This window comes from Hevea brasiliensis, chromosome 7 (genome assembly GCF_030052815.1).
Source record: "Hevea brasiliensis isolate MT/VB/25A 57/8 chromosome 7, ASM3005281v1, whole genome shotgun sequence".
Classification (NCBI taxonomy): domain Eukaryota; kingdom Viridiplantae; phylum Streptophyta; class Magnoliopsida; order Malpighiales; family Euphorbiaceae; genus Hevea; species Hevea brasiliensis.
The window spans coordinates 98,812,093-98,835,445 of NC_079499.1; the positions used below are offsets into that span (position 1 = coordinate 98,812,093).

A 23,353-nucleotide genomic window follows, 5' to 3' on the forward strand; every position below is an offset into this window, starting at 1 on the left:
ATTATTCATAATTATAATAAGAATAAAAATTAATATTAAAGCAACGAATTTTACTTAATTTCTTATTTTTTTATATATTACAAATATTTTGTGAAATTATAATTAAACAATTTTAAATTTTTTAACGTGTATAAATTATTATAAATTTTTATGTCTATATGTATGAATATGGCCTCAGGATGCTAATTAAGCTAGCGTGCTGCATACGGAATACTTTCCATTAATTGCCATCCACTCTCTCCTGTAATTTAGTTTATTAAGACCATTTTTTAGTAATTTGAATTATACAACATTTAATTTATTTAAATTTATAAAATTAATTATTCTTTTAATAATTATAATTTAAATTTTTATTCAAAAATATAGTTCAAATAACATTTTTATTTTATAAAACTCACATATTTTATAAAAAAAAATTATAGTACATATTTTTGTTATTTTTTGGACATAAAATTTCTAGTAATTTGAAATTGTACAATACCCTTTTACATTTACCATTTAATTTCTTTAAATATATAAAAATAATTATTTTTAAAATAATTACAATTTAAATTTTTATTCAAATATAATACTTTAATATTTTTATTTTATAAAACTAACATATTTTCTAAAAAATTATAGTACATATTTTTTGTTAATTTAATACAGTTACAATTTTAGACTTTAATATTTTAAATTTACAAAACTTTTATATTTAAAAAAATACAAAATTACTATGTTTAGGTGTGTGTGGCTTGGACAAAATCACTACTATGAGTAGCGTTTTGGACTGTGCTTTGGACAAAATTGGTACTATGAGTAGTATTTTGAACTGTAAATATGGCCACAGTTCTGACATAAAAAAGCTATCATAAGTAGCATTTTCGGCATAAAAACGCTATTATGAGTAGCGTTTTGAGCATTAAAACTCCTGTGATAGTAGCATCCAAGAGGACGCCATTTTAACTAGCGTTTTGGACATTAAAACTCTACTAATACTAGCGTTTTTACATTTACACGCTTTTTTAATTACAGTCCTGACTTTTCTCACCCCACTCTGGTAATTTTTTCATATCGGACCCAATTTTGATATTTTTTTCTTCTACAATAACCTTGTATGGTAAAAAAACTCTACTAACATATTTGCATTCATTTCAGTTTTTTATATTGTGTCGATTTTTTTTTATTTGAATTGATTTGTGTTTGGCTTGAGAGAATTCAAGAAAATGAGATACAATAACATAACCTTTTGACTTGCTAGAAAGCTAGAGAAAATCTGGAAAGCAATGAAAAATTTTAAAATTGAAAATTTAAACTAAACCAAACTGATTTATTTCTATTTGATTCAATTTAATTATTTGAATAATTTATTTTGATTCAATTTTTATATTTTTAAGAAATTTAATTTTTAATTGATTCAGTTGGATTCGATTTTGAACCGAATCAATTAAAAGCTCAACCTTCCTGATTTGAAAAAAAAAAAAATATATATATATATATATATATATAGAGAGAGAGAGAGAGAGAGAGAGGCCTCCAATGCTAAAACCCATAGCAAGAATGCGAAGTCTTCTGTCTTTTCTACATGGTTTCCTTGAAACTTCACAAAAACAACCGGCATTAATTACAATACTTTTTTCAGGAAAGCATCAACTTATTAATCTCTCCGTCTTATTGTAATAGCTTACAAAGGTTTTTGTACAAGAATTAAAAAAAATATATAATTAAATAACATTATTTTTATTAAAATAAATATTAATAATTAATTAAAATATTTTTATAATATTATTGAAATATAAAAAAATATTAAAAAGAAAAAATATATTAAAAATAATAATATATAAAAAAATAAAGTTAAAAAAAAATACTTTCTTGCTTTTCTAAAATAACAAATAAATTGAAATAAGAAAAATTTTTCTAAATCAAACGAAGAGAGTACGTTGCCATGCTATTTGTCTATCTTGATTTTTTTTTCTAATATTGAATCAACCAAATGTCTTTTTCTGAATCTGTTTTTCTAACTCTAAGCCTTCTTTGATTGCTTAATTGTCCAATGAAAGGAAATTTAAAATAATAATAATAATAAATCAAAAGAAAAGAAAGGAAACTTATTTTCCATTATTTTAATTTGCATCGTTAAAAGTTACATCAACCTTTCCTTTTTTATCCATTAATTTATTATATTATAGTGCAAATATAAGGGAGAAAACCGCGTTAAGCAGTGTGTTCATTAAATAATATAATAAGGAATTGGATACTTGAGTTGGTATTCTCATTTAAATAGTTAATTTGGAGTGGTGTGATACATAATAGACATCTGAGCCAATGATAAATCGTCTTGCTCATCCCAATGAGTGGTGGGCTTTGCATTAACCAAGTTCAGTTTCCGATTAACTGTACTGTAAACATGTCACATTTCGATCTAAATTAAATTAGCAGAAATTATTGAGCAAATTTATGCACTAATCATCCTAATGATTGACTAACAATTACAAACTTACTAAGAATGTAAAAGGAGCAAATACAAAATTGATGTATTATGAGTCTAATCTCAGTTAGATTAGACTATGTTGAAATCCCACACCAGGGGAATAAAATATGTAAAGATAAAATGATAAATATAAATAATTGAATTGTAATATAAAAATGATTAATCATTTTAATATGTAAAATAATTTTTTATTTGTCCAATACTATTTCTAAATTTAATAGACTAAAAATAATGAGTATGTCACTAGATTTTTTTTTACTTAATAGTTAGTTCTATGAATTTTGAGCTAACGATTAGGAATTAGCTTGGCTTACTCTATTAGTTTTTTTCTGAATTAAAAATAAACAAAATTTGAAAAATTTATTATTTAGTCCCTGCCACTAGCAACTCTTCCTCTCCATTAGCTTCTTCATGACACAAAGGACCAAATTCTTTTACTGAGATTTCTTGGTCATTGGATTTCAGGGTAGGAGATATTGGTGGCATTTGGGTTAATGAAAATTGAAAGAGATGCGTTTGAAAGGAAAACAAAATAGATTATAGAAGAGAAAATTTTAGATAGATATCCTCAAACATAATTTAAAGGAATTTTGATTTGGGTGCTTGGGTCTTTATCTGTGCTTCCCTAAGTGCCTCTTAGGTGTGTGTGTGTATGCTTCTCTGCCCTTAATCAAGAAACCATCTAGAAGCATCTTGTAACTCCTTAATCTTGTTTTGGGCCAAAAAAAAATAAAAGAAAAACAACGTAATTCCATCTTTCAACGCTCTTGGGTAGTTCGTCATTCTTCAGTCTACATGATCACAAAAATAATTTGGATTATATTTAAATTAGTGAAATATTGAAAATTTTATATGTTCTGCAATATGATGATGAGATAGAAATGTAGAGATGAGATTTTGAGATAGGAAAGCAAAGAACATAGGAAAACAAGGGAAAGAGGGAAAAATGTGGGGAGAGAGAGAGATATAATATGGGAAAGAGAGAAATAATAGCTAGAGAGTGAGAGAGGGATAGAGATGAATAGTAAGGAGAGGAGGGAGAGAGAGAGAAAAACAATAGTGGCAGCTAGAGATTCAAAGTTTTCTCTCTATTTGGACGATTAACAATAGATTGGATGGAAGGACTTCCGATCTTGATAAAGTGAAATCTAAGAGACTAAATAGTTCCTAAAATATAAGGATCAAATCGTTATTAATGGTAAAACTCAATAACTAAATAATAAATTTTTCAAAAAATTTTACCTTATTAAACAAAAATTCAAAAAGATTACAAGCTAGACAATTAGAATAAACAGAGAGATTATTAGGTATACCCCGGTACACTTGTATCCTTTGTCTGAAAACATGAGTCTAACCTCGATAATTAAAAAAAAATCTATTTTATTGTACGCAAGAGAGCAATATTTTGGGCCAATAATTAGCCGCATAGAGTTGAACTAACTGTCATTGGACTCTCCACATAGTTCATCTTCTTTCTCGCCTCTATGCTTTTCAATCATGGATCTCTATGGCTCAAGTTCATGCCTTCTCTATACTCTTGTCATGGCAATCTCCATTTTCTTGTTCATGCTGTTTCTGCCCATTGCAAACTCACTGTCCTTCAACTTCACTACTTTTGATCCCAATATGGCAGATATATCCTTCCAGGGCGATGCTTTCACGTCCAATAATGTTCTTCAACTGACAAAGAATGAAAAAGTTGACGATAACGATAACTTCAGATACAGCGTTGGCCGGGCCTCATATAAGCATCCTGTGCGACTTTGGGATGCCAAGACAAGAAGGCTTACAGACTTCACCGCCCACTTCTCCTTCATCATGAAAAGGATTCATGACAAATACCAATCTGGCGATGGGATGTCTTTTTTCATCGCACCAGTTGACTCTCAGATCCCAGACAATTCGAGTGGTGGTTTTCTTGCATTATTTAATAATGATACTTCCTTAAATGCCTCCAAAGAAAATCAAATCATTGCGGTTGAGTTTGATAGTTTTAAAAACGCATGGGATCCGGACGGTAATCATGTAGGCATCCTTGTGAATTCAATTATATCTGTGACAAATGTAACATGGAACAGCAGCATTACGAACGGGTCACAGGCTAATGCATGGGTAAGTTATAACTCCACTACCAGAAATTTAAGTGTTTTTCTAACTTACGCCCAGAATCCTGTGTTTAGTGGTAATTCTAGCCTTTCGTATATTGTTGATTTGAGAGATCTTTTGCCCGAATGGGTTAGAGTAGGTTTCTCTGCTTCAACAGGGATGTCGGTTGAATTACATAACATTATCTCTTGGGATTTTGATTCGAGCTTGGAAATTAATCAAAAAGCCAGGCACAAAACAGGATTGCTTGTTTGTATATCTGTGGGTTTGGGGATCTTCGCTTGTGCTGTAATAGGTGTGTTTTGGTTAGTGTTTTGGAGAAAAAGGCATGGTGGTAGAAACGAAGATGAGGCTGATGATGTTTCTATGGATGATGAATTTGAAAAAGGAACAGGACCTAAGAGGTTCACTTTTGCTGAACTAAGTCGCGCAACAAGCGACTTTGCTGAGAGTGGAAAGCTAGGGGAAGGAGGATTCGGAGGCGTTTACAAGGGACAGTTGAGCGAATCCAACACACAAATAGCTGTTAAGAAGTTCTCAAGGGGATCGAAACAGGGTAAAAAGGAGTACGTATCAGAAGTGAAGATCATTACTCGATTGAGACACAGAAATTTGGTTCAACTTATTGGTTGGTGCCATGAAAGAGGTGAGTTCCTTCTTGTCTACGAGTTCCTGCCTAATGGAAGCCTCGACTCCCATCTCTTTGGAGGGGAAACTATGTTAATTTGGAGTGTGAGGTACAAAATCGCTTCTGGGTTGGCTTCTGCCCTGTTATATCTCCATGAAGAGTGGGAACAATGTGTAGTACATAGAGATATCAAGTCCAGCAACGTCATGTTGGATTCAAATTTCAATGCCAAGCTTGGTGATTTTGGTCTGGCCAGACTTGTAGACCATGAGCTGGGTTCGCAGACAACAGTTTTGGCAGGCACGATGGGCTATTTAGCTCCAGAATGTGTGACCACAGGGAAAGCCAGTAAAGAATCGGATGTGTACGGTTTCGGGGTAGTAGCACTCGAAATCACAAGTGGAAGGAGGCCAGTCGATACAACGCAAGAACCAAATAAGGTAAGGCTTGTGGAATGGGTATGGGACCTGTATGGAAAATGGTATCTTCTTGAAGCTGTAGACAAGAGGTTGACTAATGAATTTGATGAGCGGCAATTGGAATGCTTGATGATTGTAGGATTATGGTGCTGCCATCCTGATTTTGCACATCGGCCATCAATAAGGCAAGTGATAAGTGTCCTGAATTTTGAAGCTCCATTGCCTAGCCTTCCTGCAAAGTTGCCAGTGCCAATATACTATGCACCTCCTATGAATCTGCGCGAGTTCTCCTCCACATCTTCGGGCTTAACAACTTCTGAGAGCAGCCGCACTACAAATTCCTCCCCCTTGCCATCTAGGTCTACTAAACCTCTTTTGAATGAAGAGGAGCCTAATGTCTGATCTTCTCTAGATTATAGGCTTCAAAACTTATACATGTGGTTATTTTAAATTTCCTCATTAATGTCTTATTAACGTACCTGTGCCTATTGTAAATTTCCTTATTAATATGGCTGAACATATAGAGTGTGGTCCATAAATGTCTTAAACTCATTATATTCCATTCACCTGCTGGTTGATCATTGATGAAAACATGCAAAACAAGACCAGCCGAATCTACTGTAAGAAGAGGATTCTGTACATTCTTCTAAAACCCTACATTTGGATCTATATTTTACACTGAAGGTCACGAGAAGTGAAGAAGTTATCAGGATTTAAATTCCTAATCTATTGCTCTGCGAGACAGGCTCTTTACACTGAAGGTCACTGAAGGAAATCCCCTAAGCCAAACTAAAAGCATGTAAATTGAGATTCAATGTTTGTTCAATACATGTTAGATCAACTCCATGGACAATTTTAATGTTAATCAATATCAGTTACCTAAACATAACATATAGCTCCTGCTTCCTACTTCTAAAATTTGATTTATTTGTTGGTGTTGCCATAAATTTATAGGACAATGATGCTTCTAAAATATGAATTTCTTGGTGAACCAAATGATTATCCAGACATTAATTCTTATCTATTGAAAAGCTAAATTAAGAAGTGTTTTACACTTATCTAATTCTGACAATAGAAAAATATTTTTACATCTTCCAGATTTAAATCGTCAAAGATTATTACAATTCTATCTTTTTTTAACTAATTCTTCAACTTCATTTTTTTGAGTGATCCACAAACAGTCAAACCATCCAACTCCAGATCTACTGTCAATAGTTTCCAAACTTCATTTTGACATTCATGGTATATCAAAATTTTTAATCATTTGGGCAGATTAGGTGCTTTAATTGGCCACTCTTTTCTTATTATCATCGAATTTCAGTCCTATATAATGTTTCAAGGGTATCAAAACAAAAATTGTGAGCTACGTGTTGGTAATAATGTTGGTATATTAGTATTCTCACCAAGTTTAAGTTATTGTTAGTTTTAGCAGATGTCATCAATCTGATAAGAGACAGCTCATTATGGCTATATTTTGTTGACTTTCATTTCCTTCATCAGCAAGCTTTGCTCTGTATATAACTACTTGTATTCATCATTTTCAATCAAGAAAGATACAATTCAGTTTCTCACATCTCTGTTTCTGATAACTGTTCATATAGTATCAGAGCAGGTTTAACTCTAGTTTTTAGCTGTTCTTTACTCACACCATTGTAATCAAAAATTCTGAAATGGAAGAGAGTAGTTCAGCAAGAGATCGAATCACAGTAAATGCGACCAAAGATTCGATGAAAGTTCTTACACTTTCCGATGATCAACTTTTGTTACAAGGATCTGACCATGCAAGGATGATTCTTGTTTTTGCACAATTAACAGGAAGCAATTATAGATCATGGAGCAAAGCCATGAAGATAGCTCTTGGAGCAAAGAACAAGCTTGTTGAAGGAAAAATTGAAGCGCCAGAAGAAGGATCAGAAGATTTTGAAAGGTGGAGGAGATTTGATTATATGGTTACCTCATGGCTTTTGAACTCAATCACTAAAGAATGGGTAGGACGCTTTTTCTATACAACATCTGCTAAGGAACTATGGGAAGAGTTATTAGAGAGGTTTGGTGGAAGCAATGGGCCAATGATATACTAGATCAAGAGGAAAATAACTTCAATCTCGCAAGAAGGACTTTCTGTTACTAGTTATTACACAAAATTAAAGCAATTGTGGGATGAGTTGTCCAATATTGAAGCAATTCCACCTCGTACCTGTGGATCTATGAAGATTGCAGCTGAGGTTCAAAATAGTGATAGATTAATGCAATTTCTTATGGGACTTAATGATGTTTATGATCAAGCATGAAGTCAGATTTTACTTTTAGATCCTTTGCCTACTGTTAACAGGGCATATTCCAAGATCCTGAGTGTTAAAACTCAGAGAGAGATTCAATTAAACATTACTGAGAATGTACAATTAGTTGCCCTAGATGTTAAGCCACAAGGTTGTCGAAAGGAATAAAAAAAACACGATCCTAAAAAGGCCACTGTGACTATAGTAACCTAGATGGTCACACTCGATCTGGTTTTTTCAGGCTTATAGGAGATCCAAAATGGTTCATAAATAAGAACGAAAATCAGAATCAAGCTTAGCCGACAAAATTTGCTACACAAATGGAGAGCAAGTTGTCGTCTATGGATAATTTTGTTTTAGATTCACCTCTGGATTCACATCCTATTACTTCACAGTCTCAATATGAAGAATTGAATGCCAAATTAGAAAATCTGCGGATGGAGATGCAAAGAACGTTAAAAGGGAAAGCTATAGTAGTAGTAAATATAGTTCACACTCCCTCGGGGCATTCAATTCTGAACACTCCTGATTTTGCTGGTAATCTCAACCCTAAATTGTTTTGTTATGCTGGAATGGTAGGGACAAACTCTTGGATTGTAAACACCGGAGCTTCTAACCACATGACCTTCAATTCACCACTCTTACACAATATCACTATCACACACACACACCTGTCACCATTTGTTTACCTAATGGCTATGTCACCAAAATAAATTAGAAAGGCACAACTGATGTGGACTACCGCAAGTATATGTGTCGTTCAAGTAGTATAGAAAAAGATATCGTTTCTATATAGAGTTGTGTTAACGATTAAATTATTAATGTAAAATGAACTATGTTAAAATTGTATTTTAATCAAACAAATAAAAGAAATTTGAGAAATCGAAGTATAAGGTATAAAAATGCAAAACTAAATTCAAACAATTACTAATTTAATAATTTGCAAAATAAAGAAATTAAGAATATTAACAATGAAAATTAATAAAATTAGATTAATCTAAACACTCAAAAGTAAAATTCTAAGCAATAATTGATAGAAGGCGATTACGGAGTTAAGGGTTCATATTCAAGTCAATTTGGGATTTTCTCTAGCTAGCCCCATCTATCAAATCTATGGGTTTAAAGGAGACCAATTTTAAAATCCTTTCAAATCTCTTTTCAATGAGATGAAGAGTGCCTTAATTAACTTAATCCTACTTTTGTGGAGTTAAAATCAATCAAGACCTATTAAGTTTTTTAATCAATCTATTAATCCCTCTTAATCCTTAGTCTATTTCTAGATCTAAGCTAATTAAGTCTAATTTATTAATTATCTATCACTTGGTTTTCTCCTTTCGATGCTTCAACCAAGGATTAAGAACACAACTTAATGGGGCCCTTTATTAAGCATGCAAATAAGCACACAAGAAAATGATTAAACCTCACAAATTTCATTAAATTGGAACTAACCTAGTTCAAATCCATAAAAATAACTCAAATATTTTATCCCCAACTCCAGAATCAAAGAAAACTACTCAAAACCATGTTTAATACAAGAGATTCTAAGTAAAAAAGGAAATAAATCATGAATATAAACTACAACTGAAGAAACCCGATAAATGAAGTGCAGAAAATGTGAAAAAGAGAAGAATAATCTAATTTTCCAGTCCAAAAATGGAAGTGTCAGCTGCTCTTCTTTTCGTTCCTTTCTTTGTCTTTCTTCCTCTTACTTCTCCCTATTTTCTGTGTGTGTCTAAATGAGGTAAAAATTCTCTATTTATTATCACTGACAAAGAAAACCCTAAAATGGTGTGTGAGGTAATCAATTCACATGGGAGAATCTTTTCTTTTCAGCTCATTTATGAAGAAATGCACATGTCATATAAGATTTTGTGAAAATTTGGCAATTACAAGGGTTTTCCGTGAGGTTGCACAAGTTACGCGGGCTGCCTGTGCAAGTTTTTGCATGTTTTGAAGCTTCCCGTGAAAGTGCATAAGTGGATTGCATAAGTTATGCGGCAAGTTATGCAAGTTTCGGCCATCTGGGAATTCCTTCGATGAAGCTGCGCATGAGGAGCTACACAAGTTATGCAGTCAGTTATACAAGTTTCGGCTGGTGCAGAGTCTCTTCCTTGAAGCTGCATAAGGGAAGGCATGAAAGTGCATAAGTTATACAACAGGTTGTGCAAGTTTCGGCTGGTGTAAGGTCTCCTCTGTGAAGCTGCATAAGGAACCCGCACAAGCTATGCAGCAAGTTATGTACTTTTCGGCAAATATTCAATTCCTTCTAGTTCCTATGCAAAAACTGCACAGGTTATGCAGCAATTCATGTAGATTTCGGCAACTTCACAATTTTTAATTTCTAATCTTTATTTTAGCACTTTTGGGTTTGGAAATTACTCCTTACTTGCACAATTACTTTTCAATCCCTCAAAAATAGTTTTTATCTACAAAATAAAAGCAAAATTATAATTTAGTCTAAAAATTGACAATTGTGAAAAATTAGCTAAATAACTCATAAAACTAACTAAAAATAACTAACATATCAATAAAATGACTATGAAATTTAACCTAAATGACTCTATAAAATGCATGTATCAACAACCTATTTACATGACCCTTTTTCTTTGACAAAAGTTTTACTAGTCTCCACCTTTACTCTGAATTTGTTGTCAATATCCAAATTGCTAAGAGATACAAGCCTGCACTTGACATTTTATCCATTTTATTATACCTTTTAGGACCACAAGACTAGCACAGTGATAGCAATTAGGAAAGAACATGAAGGCCTTTACATTCTACATGAATCTAGTTTTTTGCAGTCTACTATTCATTTGTTCACTTCCAAAATTAGTCATTTGCTTGCTTTTACCTCTATAAATACTAGATTCTCTAATATTCATATCAATAGAAAGAATTTACATTCTTTTAAGTCTACTAGAGCTTTAGATTTTGCTGTGATCCATGCTAGATTAGGTCATGATCTCATAAAAAACTTTTGCATATCCAATAATTACATACTACTATGGATTGTAATTACAAGTGTGACCTTCGTCCTCTAGCCAAACAATCTAGAAAACCTTTTCCTATTAGAAACAATAAAACCTAAACACTTTTTAAACTTATACATATAGACCTATGGGGTCCTTATGCTGCTAAATCTATTTCTGGAGATAGTTATTTTGTGACTATTGTTGATGATCACTCCAAAGCAACCTTGACTTACATGATCAAACATAAGGACCAATGTTTTTCTATTCTTAGTCTCTTCTTCCAATATGTAGAAAATCAATTTAATATGAAAGTTAAAGTTGTGAGGACAGATAATGGTAGTGAGTTTGCCAATCACAAGGATGCTAATTTATTTCATTCTAAAGGAATTGTATATCAAAATATTGTCCTTATACCCCTCAACAGAATGGGGTAGTTAAAAGAAAACATAGACACCTTTTAGATAAGGTAAGGCTTGTGCAGTGGGTATGGGACTTGTATGGTAAAGGGCACCTTCTGGAAGCTGTGGACATAAGGTTAAGTAAAGAATTCGATGAGTGGCAATTGGAATGCTTGATGATTGTTGGATTATGGTGCTGCCATCCTGACTCTGCACTTCGGCCACCTATAAGGCAAGTGATAAATGTCCTGAATTTTGAAGCTCCATTGCCTAGCCTTCCAGCAAAGTTGCCAGTGCCAATTTATTGTGCACCTCCCATGAGTCAGTGCAAGTTCTCCTACACATCGTCGGGCTTGACAACTTCTGAGAGCAGCTGCACTACGAATTCCTCGCTCTTGACAGGTGGGTCTACAAAATCTCTTTTGAAACAAGGGAAACATAATGTCTGATCTTCTCAAGTCTATAGGCTGCAAAAATTAACTTTCCCTTGTAATGTATCTGTGCTTATTGTGAATTTCCCTGTTAAGCTTATAGAGCTTAGTGTTTCATCGATTGTTATCAATGAAATAGTCCCACATTGGAGTTGTTTTCTGCCATAGGTTCCTTTAAGAGTAAAATTGGCAAGTTATCACATGAAGAACATATATTCCATTTACCTGCTGGTTGACCATTGATGAAAGCATGACCAGCCTTAATCAACTGTAAGAAGAGGATTCTGTCCATTCTTCAAAAACCCTTCATTTAATGGTCATGTTTACGACGATTTCAACAGTCATGTTTACGATGGTTTCAACTCGAAAATGGTTGCAATTTCAAGGCTGCTTATTGAAAAAAAAAAAAAAAAAAGAGGTCATTGTTCCACTTGTCCATCTGCGTTGAAGCTGAAACCATCGACTAAGTGTGAAATCTATGGATTCGATTGTTCATTTGTTTGCTTTTCATTAATTGCTCTACTACTCTTCCCCTCTTTTCTATTTTATTTGGTTCATTGTATTTTTTAGTGACAAACATAGGGTTAATTACCGTACGAGTGTGCCATGGGAAGGAAAATACGAGAAAAGGGTTCAAAATCCAAAAATTATGGGAGTGAGGTGAGTTGAAAATCCAGACGTGAGTCAAAATAGCGTCTTTAGTTGGGACGCTATCGATGACAGCGTGCGGAGGGAAAGCAGTCCGGATGCTGTTGTTGACAGCGTGCAAATGGGCGGGACGCTATCATAGATAGAGTGCAAACTGTTTGTAGAGAATCTCTACAACCCTGTCATGCAACCCCATCCTATCAAGTTAGCCAGGAATGAATAGAGGACGCTTCTTTGACTGGCATCCCGAGCTCCACTGAACGCCATTTACATTAACGTCCAAACTATTTAATTGAAACCCCACTTACAGCACTCTCTCATCCCTCTCATTTGTCCCTCTCATTTACAACACTCTCTCGTCCCTTTCTTCTCCCATATTTGTCATTGCCCCCCTTCTCCCTTCTCCTGGAACTGCTTGTTGAACCAGGTGGTGGAGCCAGTTTGTGTTCGATGGACCAAGAAGAAGAAAACGATTTGTAGTGATGGACCAGTGAGAAAAAAAAAATTGTGCTTGTCTTTTGTAATTTCTGAAGATATATTGTCCTTTTATAGGTACGTATTTTACTTTCTTAAGAAAATAAATATGTAATATATTTAAATGTTTGAGTGTTTCATATATTCATGTTTGTAGAAAGTTGATGAAATATTTGTTTAAATATGCATGAATGTGTTAATATGTAATTTTTGAGTGATATTTTGCAAGTGTAGGGTGATATTGTCATATATTAGAAGAAAAATGAGTGATTTATTGTTAATATTTTCAAATGAATTTTTTTGTGTAATATATATTTAATTTTTGTAATTTTTAACTAGTTTATAGATAATCTTAAAAATTAAAGGAAATATTTTTAACAATATATATATATATCAGTAATAGTATAATATTTTTATAAATGGTGAAATTTATTGAAAATATAAAATTTTATATAAAAGAATAAATGAATAGGAAATTTAGTTTATAATATATTATATTAAAGAATGAAATAAAAGAGATAATATAATATTATATTCTTAATATAATTAAAAAACCAAAAAATTAATAAATACCACAAATGGCCAAAATAAAGTTTATATTACTTAAAACGTAAATTTTTTTTTTAAATATAGTAGTTGAATATTTAGATTAGAAATATTTAATGTAAAAACTATAGAAAGAAGAAAAAATTTAAAGCAAAATAGTGTTTATAATATTTTATAATAAAGAATTTAGAGAATATATAATATAAATTTATATTATTAAGTTGATAGTTCAAACAAAAATAAAAAAATACAAGAAATTAAAATAATTGAATATTTGTGGTTAACTCGATCGATTATGAGAATTTAGAAAATCAGAAAATAATTAAATGAATCGAACCAGAAAACCAAATTGGTTTGATTCATTTTATTATATTTTTTCAACACATATAGTTGAATATATGAGGTGAACCGGACTGTTTATCCGAGTACTTGTATAATTTATTAGGTGAACCGAATCAAACTGCATCAGCATTAGGTTTGATTTTTTAAAAAATTTTCAGAGTTGAATTAAAATTTAATAGGTTTGGCCGAAATAAAGAACCAAACTGGATCTTTATTCGAATTCCCTTTTTTTTCTTTTTTACAAAGTTAGTCAATACTATTAATTATAATTTTTCTTATGTGTCAATCAAATAACTAGGATTCTTATTTAATCAGAAAAATGCCAATTCCATCGTTTGCTACCTTATATTGGGATGGAGAAATTATTATTGATGGTGAAGGCTACCACTATTGTGGGGGTTCATCAACAGTCATTACCATTGGTAGACACATGGATTTCAATACTTTAGGTGTGAAAATAGTACGTGCAATTGATCTTGAAGCTGGGTGTGAATTTATATCGAATATCTTTTTCAGACAACCCATTGAAGGAGATGGTTCAGTGAAATGGAACTGTATGGGTTTGACTAATAATGATGATGTAAATATTATGTTTAATTTCATTGATGAAATTGGAGGTATGTCATCTATAGAATTTGTCGCAAGGTGTTTTGCGGTCGCCTGAACGAACACTCACCGAAGTGGGAAAGAGTGAGGAGTCTCCACTTTAATTTTGAGGAAAATTAAAGAAAACCATTTGCAAAAATAAATTAAAATGAAACCACTTCAAAAACAGAGATTCTAGGTTCGGGGTCTGTAAACGGGTGGGGAAGGTGTTAGGCACCCCACCTCGTCCCTCAATAAGGGTAAGCAGATTTAACTTCACGATGATTAGGAGGGTTTGAATGGAAATGTTTATCCTTTTGATAAAAAGGAATATTTGATTTTTCACTAATTCGGATCACCCAGATACATAAGTAAATGAGACAACCTTAGTGAGTTACTGTTGTATATTAGTTTTGTTTGAGGGGCCGTTTTATATATTTATTAGAATTCAATTTGAGAATCGGATAAGAACTCTCCTCCGATCTTTTTACATATTTGTTAAAATTTTAAGTGAGAATCGGATAAGAACTCTCCTCCGATCTCTTTTTAATTAAAATTTTGGGTTGAGAATCGGATAAGAACTCTCCTCCGATCTCTTTTAATATTTATTAAAAAAATTTTTAAGTGAGAATCGGATAAGAACTCTCCTCCGATCTCTTTTAATTAAAATTTTGGTTTGAGAATCGGATAAGAACTCTCCTCCGATCTCTTTTACTTGAATGGGAGCCGGATGAGGACTTTTCCGATCTCTTGAAGTTTTACATATCGTAAGAGCCTAAGACTAAAGATTCTGGTATTCAAAGATACCGGGGACCTGAATAAAGCTTCTTTTGGCTCATTGGTACCCCGCGACTTGACAAGGGATACGAGACTGAATTTTACCGACCTCCTATGTAGTCCCCTTTACAAGCACCTTTTGGCAAACGACGCTCGATCTACCCTATTTGCTTATCTAAGGTTTGGTTTTATTCCGCGTTGTGACGTCTTTCCCAATCGTTTCCTGTGTTGTTCTAGTGATTCGACTTTACTATTTTCTGACTTATTATTCAGACCTTTCAATATTTTAAAGGGACTCTTAAGATACGATTACCTATATTTTGTCCAACTACTCATACACTCCTCGGGACTAGAACATTTACATTTGGGAGTCCAAAAAGAATGAACTGATGAACAAAAGAAAATTTGAGAAAAGCCTTCTTCGGGGGCCGTTTTAACACAATATGAAACTAACGAACATTGCTAGCATGAAACAAAAGAAATACGTAAAATAAAAATGAGCACTAAATAAAGTAACAGTAAAGCACACTCACCTGTAGGGAATCGGAACTATGGGATTAACTATGGAGCCACAAAAGCGTGATAAAGTTACGGGCTGATATCCTAAGGACTGAGGTTTGCCTTGAGATGATGAATGCCTCGTTAAGATGCAATCAAGCCGAAGCAGTAACCTGGTCTGACGAGGTTAAACTTGGGAAACGGGAATGGAGATGAAGATAACAAAGACTGACCTGATGGTGAGAATGTCACGGAGCAATGAACAAACTGAAAATAAAGAGTTTCAGTATTCAAGACCACGTTCAAGAAAATACTTTAGAAAACTGGTTTCTGAAGTTTTTCTATCTATCCAAACTAAAGAGAATAGTAGAGTAACAAAATTGAATCGAGTTTCAGAGTTCTTCCACTATATTTCTCACCCTTTTCTTTTCGTCCGTCCGTCCGTCCCCTTGAACAGTTTTCATGCAGGTATTTATAGGAACCGGGTGCTCTACCTGAAGGGTCAAGATTTATTTTGAGGGAGATGGAGGGTCAGGATTTCAAAGGACATGATCTGAGGTTCAAGAATTAAAGAGAATCAGAACGGACGGCCGAGATCTCCTTTAGAATATTTGTCCTTTTCTTCTTCTAATCTGACGGTCCCAAATTCTCTTGTCCTGGGCGATCCGAGGGCTAGGAGTGAAAGGCGCTGGTCTTGTCGTCTTCCTCTTTGATCCAAGGGCTCCAGGGTCGTCCTTACGAGTCGGATCAACAGTGGAGATTAGGATGTACAGCACTGTCATGACATACCCTAACACATGTCAGTAATGTGGGTGATTCTGGGGCGTGCGGTTGAGATTTCATCTGCAATGCTTTAACTACCTCGGCTTTGATCATGACGATCGCGGTAGGCGTCTTATTCTCTTCGTTTTCCGATCTCTTCTCTTTTCCGATCTTCTCATGCCGGGCTCCTTATTTTCGATCTCTCTTACTCCGGTCTCCTCCTTCATGCGGTCCGGTTTAGTCGAAGCATTTATTCCCTCAATTTCCGAGGCGTTCACTTCGTTTTCTGCTTGCAATAAATGATCGGATTTTTCCTATATATACCTTCAACTGGGAAGCCCCCCGCATTTGAACTTCTTCTCTTTTCCTCTCACATTTTCTATTTTAATTTCTCCGGCAACATTCCTGGACATGGTAACCACTTTTGATCTTTTTCTGGTTGCCCGCTTTGTTCCTTGCCTGAAAATTTACGATCCTGGTGAACGGGAAATTATGATAACTTCATTTGATGACTGTGAGAGAACTGGACTAATTTACCGACCTGGATCGAAGACCTCGATCTCATTGATCTCAAATCATTCGACCGATGCAAATGGCGAACTGATTTCGAGCGAGAAGACTGCTAATATTCCCCTTAACACCGGTGACTGCTTCTTGGCGTTCATCTGGCTCCTCACCACATTGGGTGTTCCGACAGCGGCTCGGTTTCGAGCGGTAACTTTGATGACGACCTCTCTCATTCTCATGAGAGTCATAATCCCCCCATCTAAGCTGTACATCTATCCAATGTCAACAGCCGGTCTCCTGGCCAAACACATCTTTTGACTTAGCCACGAGACTAGGCTTTGACATAGGCCTTTTAGATAGGATGTTCCACCGATCTCTAAAGATCGCCCTTAGGATGTAATCAGACCTTTAATGTAATCCGATCTCTAGAGATCGCCCAAATGATGTAATCAGACCTTTAATGTAATCCGATCTCTAGAGATCGCCCAAATGATGTAATCCGACCTTTTGGAAATAAAATTTTATTTTGTCAATTACCATTCTTATTATTATTGCACTAATTATTTTCCGATCTTTGAAGTATTTATCCGATCCATTCCCTAACTAAACAAACCTTAACCAATCCGCACTTACAAACATCCGACTTAATTCACCGATCTGTAACTAGCCTATCTCTTTTATTACGGGATTTTGAAATATTCGTGAGACGTGTCAGAAAAAGCTGGCGAATCCCGCGAACCGATGCGCCGCCTGGGACACCATGAGCATTAAATGCTCAGATGGGTATAAATAGGGGATGGGTCAGCCAGTTGCTCTCTTATGTCATTTTCAGTCTCTCGCGAACAACTTCAAAATTCTCTCAATTTCTCAAGTTCTTCTGACACCGATCAGACTCCGGTAAGGGTTTTGATCTTTCTTTTTAGTTTAAATTCTCTATTTCCTCTGAAAATGAGGAGCGCCGAGGGTCAGAGAGTGGCAAGCCCCCCTTCCGTTCAAATCTCGTGGTCATCTGATGAAGTGGAGGTGGTCGGATCAAGCGTGCGACCTGAACCTCCTTGGGTCTCTGTTCCAGCACGGGGGCAAGCAGCACCATCAAGGCATGTGCCTTCTTCAGGGAGAGAGAATCTTCCCATGGACGAGCTGCCATCGATCTTGCAAGAAACCGATCTGTAGTCGTTCAGCCAGGAGTACAACATTGAGCCTGATTCATACGAACTTATCCGGTGTCACAGTGATCTCTGAGCCGATCACTTCTTTGAAGAGAACGACATGATTATGGTATACGAAGAGCAACTAAAATCCAGGCTGCGGTTCCCTCTTAACGACTTCTTCAAGGAAGTCTTAAAATTTCATCAAGTATGCATAGCCCAAGTCCACCCGAACTCGTGGCGGATCCTAGTAGCCTTCAGAGGCCTCTGCCGAGCTAAGGGATTCCGTCCTACAGCTAAGGTATTCACCGAACTCCATAGATTAACTCGTCGAAAGGACGACGAGTATTGGTTCTTCCAGGCGAAGCCACATTGCGGGCTTTTCACTGATCTGCCCTCCTCCCTAAAGAATTGGAAGAACTACTTCTTCATTCTAAGGAGCAAAATTCCAAACGACTTCGAGGGTTTTCCTCATAGCTGGCTACACCAAGGCCCGTTGATTCCGAAATGCCTTACTTTGAATAGGGAGGAAGGCCTGATGGTGATGGAGCTAAAAGATCAGGCGGGCAAAGAGAAGTTCTCTTGTTTGGACGCAGTGACTGCCGAACTACATCACTGGACAATGGAATTGATCACTGGCAAAGATCGGGGGCTTCAGCTCTCTGACCTCGGCATCGGTATTTTCTTTATCTCAGATCTTCGGACCTTAGCGATCTCACTGACCTCTTCTTTGTGCAGGTATGGCAAGCGGCGAAGCTTCCAAAGAGAGCCGAAAGCGGAAGAGAGAGATTTCCCAGAAAGTGCGGGAGATGAAGCGTTCCGAGCTGCTTCAAATGCCCAGTCATGATCCCAAAGAGATGCAAAGCGGCTCGTCTCAACCCTCGGGTCCGCCAGTCATAGAAGTGATCCGATCTCCTCCTCGCCGAGAAGAGCCACCTCCACCTCCTACAGTCGCTTCGAGTGCGGAAGGGGGTCTTTCCCAAACTCCTGTAAGGTCCCTTTCCCGCGGTGCCCAAGTCTTGATCCACTCATTGGAGAAGAACCGCACAGTTCGAGAAAACCCGGGTTTCGCTAAGGTCTTGGGGTCCTCCATCTGCTTTCGGGAAGATCGGGATAGGCTGTCTCCGGATAATCTTGATGATATCTTAACCAGATCTATGAGCCTAAATATGGAGTGCTTGGTAAACCAGCACATAGTCCGGGAGAAGGCTCACCGCCTGGGTAAGGAGGTCGAGAAGATGAGTCATGAAGTGGCTTCCCTCCGATCTCAACTCTCATCCGCTCAGAACTACATATCTGAAATTGAGGGGCGGATGAAGTTCTACGAGGACAAGCTGACCGAGCAAGCTCATGTTCTGGCCGAGCGAGATTGCATTCTTGAGGAAGTTTAGGCGCTCCAGGCCGGTGAAGTTGCTCACCTTACTGAAGAGCTCAAAGCAAAAGAGGAAGAGGCGGTAACAAGGGAGGCTGGTGCTTATGTGAATGCTCACAGGAATCTCCTGACAGAGCTCAAGAAGCGTTATCCCGAGGAGGACTTCTCCTGGATGATCGACCTAGCCCCCCAAGACGAAGAGGAAAGCGAGGAGGAGCCTGAGGGTGAGAGAGGAAGTGAGAAAAATGTAGATCAGGCTGGGGGTGATCCTCCAGCCGAATGACTTGTACAAATTTTAATATGAAATGAAATTCCCCTTTTGTTCAGTGAATGGATGTGATCGGAGAATCTCTAAATTGCTTGAGTACTTGATTGTCTGAGCATATTAAAACAACTAAATGTGATTATTAGTCTAAGTGTAAGAGATCGAAAAACACAATAAGCATGAGATCGGTAGGGAACCAGCGCTAAACGGGACTTGATTAAAATTGGAAATTTGGCTTGAACACTTAAGATCGGGATCATCATTAAACCGGATTGGAACCTTAACTTGATTATTCCTAAACTTTTAAAAGCGAGATTGGCAATAAAACTGGTGACATAAAGATCTAGTGTTGGTTCAATTTCGTTTGTCAAGAGAGATCGGAAATGTAATTGACTAGTCAGGAGATTTGACAATTGGTTTGAGAGGTCGGTGAGGCTTTAAATGACATGGGGACTTAGTATTGATTTGATTCCTTCTAAGGAGAGATCGGAAATGTGGTTGTCCGGTAAAAAGAGATCGGAAATGTAATTGGCTGGCAAAGGGAGACTTAGTGCTGGGGATCGGTTTTGAAACTTATTGATTCTGGGGATCGGTTTCAAAACTTATTGATTCTGGGGATCGGCCAAAATATGGTGTCGACAGCTGCCCCTCTTTACATAATTTCTATTAAAGGGAAAAATTTTCCCGTGTAGGAATTATGTAAAGATTTAGACCCATATTTTGGGCGATTAGGTGTTCAAGGTTAGGGAACTAAGGCCTACCTAGAGATTGGTAACAGGAGTTAAAATACTAGAAAATTAAAATCAACTCGGATCGGGGAACCAGAGATTGATAACATGAAATTTAAAATGCAGGAAATTAAAATCAACTTAGATCAAGGAACCAGAGGTTGATAACAGGAAATTTAAAATGCAGGAAATTAAAATCAACTTAGATCAAGGAACCAGAGGTTGATAACAGGAAATTTAAATGCTGAAAATTAAAATCAACTTAGATCAAGGAACCAGAGATTGATAACAGGAAATTTAAATGCTGAAAATTAAAATCAACTTAGATCAAGGAACCAGAGGTTGATAATAGGAAATTTAAATACTGAAAATTAAAATCAAATTAGATCAAGGAACCAGAGGTTGATAACAGGAAATTTAAAATGTAGGAAATTAAAATCAACTTAGATCAAGGAACCAGAGGTTGATAACAGGAAATTTAAAATGCAGGAAATTAAAATCAACTTAGATCAAGGAACCAGAGGTTGATAACAGGAAATTTAAATGCTGGAAATTAAAATCAACTTAGATCAAGGAATCAGAGGTTGATAACAGGAAATTTAAATGTTGGAAATTAAAATCAACTTAGATCAAGGAACCAGAGGTTGATAACAGGAAATTTAAATGCTGAAAATTAAAATCAACTTAGATCAAGGAACCAGAGGTTGATAACAGGAGATTTAAATGCTGAAAATTAAAATTAACTTACAAAGCAAGTCTAATCTCGACACGAGAAGTTCCTCCCTGATGAAGTGTACTTAACAGGATCTCGAAGGCTGATGATTAATGGAGGACGAGTTACAAGACTTGACCTACGACCTCATTTTTTCGGATGCCCCTTTTCTGTTCTCGACTTTCTTCTTATTTTGCGAAAAGCGCCCTTGCAGGTTTTCACTTTCCTTTCACCCCTTTGACTAGAAGCGTCCTTCCAGGTTTTCACCTCTAGTTTTTTTTTTTTTAAGGCCATTCCCTGCAAATCTCATAGCAAAGTACATGAGGTTATCAATTTTCAAAACCTAATCTTATGGCAAAACTTTAAATGATTAATAGCGCATTAGATAAAGAGATTGAAGAAGGACAATATTAAAAAGTGAGTGTACGGGAAGATAAAAGCAAAGTGAATGAAGTATAACTTTATTATGGTCTTAAGAAACAAAGGTATAGTTTCAAAGAAAATGGGTGCAAGGATAGATCTCACATATTCATTGTGACTGGCCTTGAAATCCCTTAACTGCTTTTATTTCTAGTACTCTGAAGTCTCATGCCATGACGGTTTATTTCCCTTCTCGGTTTCATGCACCTTTCCTCATTTTTCCCTTTTGGTTCTTGGGATGTCCTTTCGAGTTTTCACCCCTAGATTTTTTTTTTTTTTGCTCGTTCTTTCAGGACGCCCTTTCGGGTTTTCATCCTTCACTCATTTTACAGAAAGCGCATTTCTAGGGTTTTCGCCTTCTTTCACACATTTTGCTAGGAGCGCCCTTTCGGGTTTTCACCTTTTTTTTTTTTTTTAGGCATTTCAAAGGACAGCCGAGATCTCCTTTAGAATATTTGTCCTTTTCCTGTTCTAATCTGACGGTCCCAAATTCTCTTGTCCGGGGCGATCCGAGGGCTAGGAGTGAAAGGCGCTGGTCTTGTCGTCTTCCTCTTTGATCCAAGGGCTCCGGGGTCATCCTTACGAGTCGGATCAACGGTGGAGATTAGGATGTACAGCACTGTCATGACATACCCTGGCACATGTCAGTAACGTGGGCGATTCTGGGGCGTGCGGTTGAGATTTCATCTGCAACGCTTTAACTACCTTGGCTTTGATCATGACGATCGCGGTAGGCTTCTTATTCTCTTCGTTTTCCGATCTCTTCTCTTTTTCGATCTTCTCATGTCGGGCTCCTTATTTCCAATCTCTCTTACTCCGATCTCCTCCTTCATCTGGTCCGGTTTAGTCAAAGCATTTATTCCCTCAATTTCCGAGGCGTTCGCTTCGTTTTTCACTTGCAATAAATGCTCGGATTTTTCCTATATATACCTTCAACCGGGAAGCCCCCCGCATTTGAACTTCTTCTCTTTTCCTCTCACATTTTCTGTTTTAATTGCTTCGGCAACATTCCCGGACATGGTAACCGCTTTTGATCTTTTTCCGGTTGCCCGCTTTGTTCCTTGCCTGAAAATTTACGATCCTGGTGAACGAAAAATTATGATAACTTCATTTGATGAACGTGAGAGAACCGGACTAATTTACCGACCTGGATCGAAGACCTCGATCTCATTGATCTCGAATCGTTCGACCGATGCAAATGGCGAACTGATTTCGGGCGAGAAGACTGCTAATATTCCCCTTAACACCGGTGACTGCTCCTTGGCGTTCATCTGGCTCCTCACACACTGGGTGTTCCGACAGTGGCTCGGTTTCGAGCGGTAACTTTGATGACGACCTCTCTCATTCTCATGAGAGTCATAATCTCCCCATCTAAGCTGTACATCTATCCGATGTCAACAGCCGGTCTCTTGGTCAAACACATCTTTTGACTCAGCCACAAGACTAGGCTTTGACATAGGCCTTTTAGATAGGATGTTCCACCGATCTCTAAAGATCACCCTTAGGATGTAATCAGACCTTTAATGTAATCCGATCTCTAGAGATCGCCCAAATGATGTAATCTGACCTTTTGGAAATAAAATTTTATTTTGTCAATTACCATTATTATTATTATTGCACTAATTATTTTCTGATCTCTGAAGTATTTATCCGATCCATTCCCTAACTAAACAAACCTTAACCAATCCGCACTTACAAACATCCGACTTAATTCACCGATCTGTAACTAGCCTATCTCTTTTATTACGGGATTTTAGAATATTCGTGGGACGTGTCAGAAAAAGCTGGCGAATCCCGTGAACCGATGCACTGCCTGGGACACCATGAGCATTAAATGCTCAGATGGGTATAAATAGGGGATAGGTC

General features: G+C 36.2%; 2 protein-coding genes across 2 annotated transcripts; both read left to right on the top strand.

The window, feature by feature from the left end:
- The first annotated feature begins 3,936 nt into the window (after window positions 1-3,936).
- On the top strand, window positions 3,937-6,025 carry LOC110658819 (L-type lectin-domain containing receptor kinase IX.1-like). The gene has a single exon (XM_058149467.1). The coding sequence runs from the start codon at window positions 3,968-3,970 to the stop codon at window positions 6,023-6,025; it is 2,058 nt and encodes a 685-aa protein (XP_058005450.1). The 5' UTR covers window positions 3,937-3,967.
- Window positions 6,026-8,222: 2,197 nt separating this feature from the next.
- On the top strand, window positions 8,223-11,721 carry LOC131181412 (L-type lectin-domain containing receptor kinase IV.1-like). The gene is made up of 3 exons (XM_058149468.1): window positions 8,223-8,439; window positions 11,166-11,263; window positions 11,356-11,721. The coding sequence occupies exons 1-3, from the start codon at window positions 8,223-8,225 to the stop codon at window positions 11,719-11,721; spliced, it is 681 nt and encodes a 226-aa protein (XP_058005451.1).
- Window positions 11,722-23,353: the final 11,632 nt, after the last annotated feature.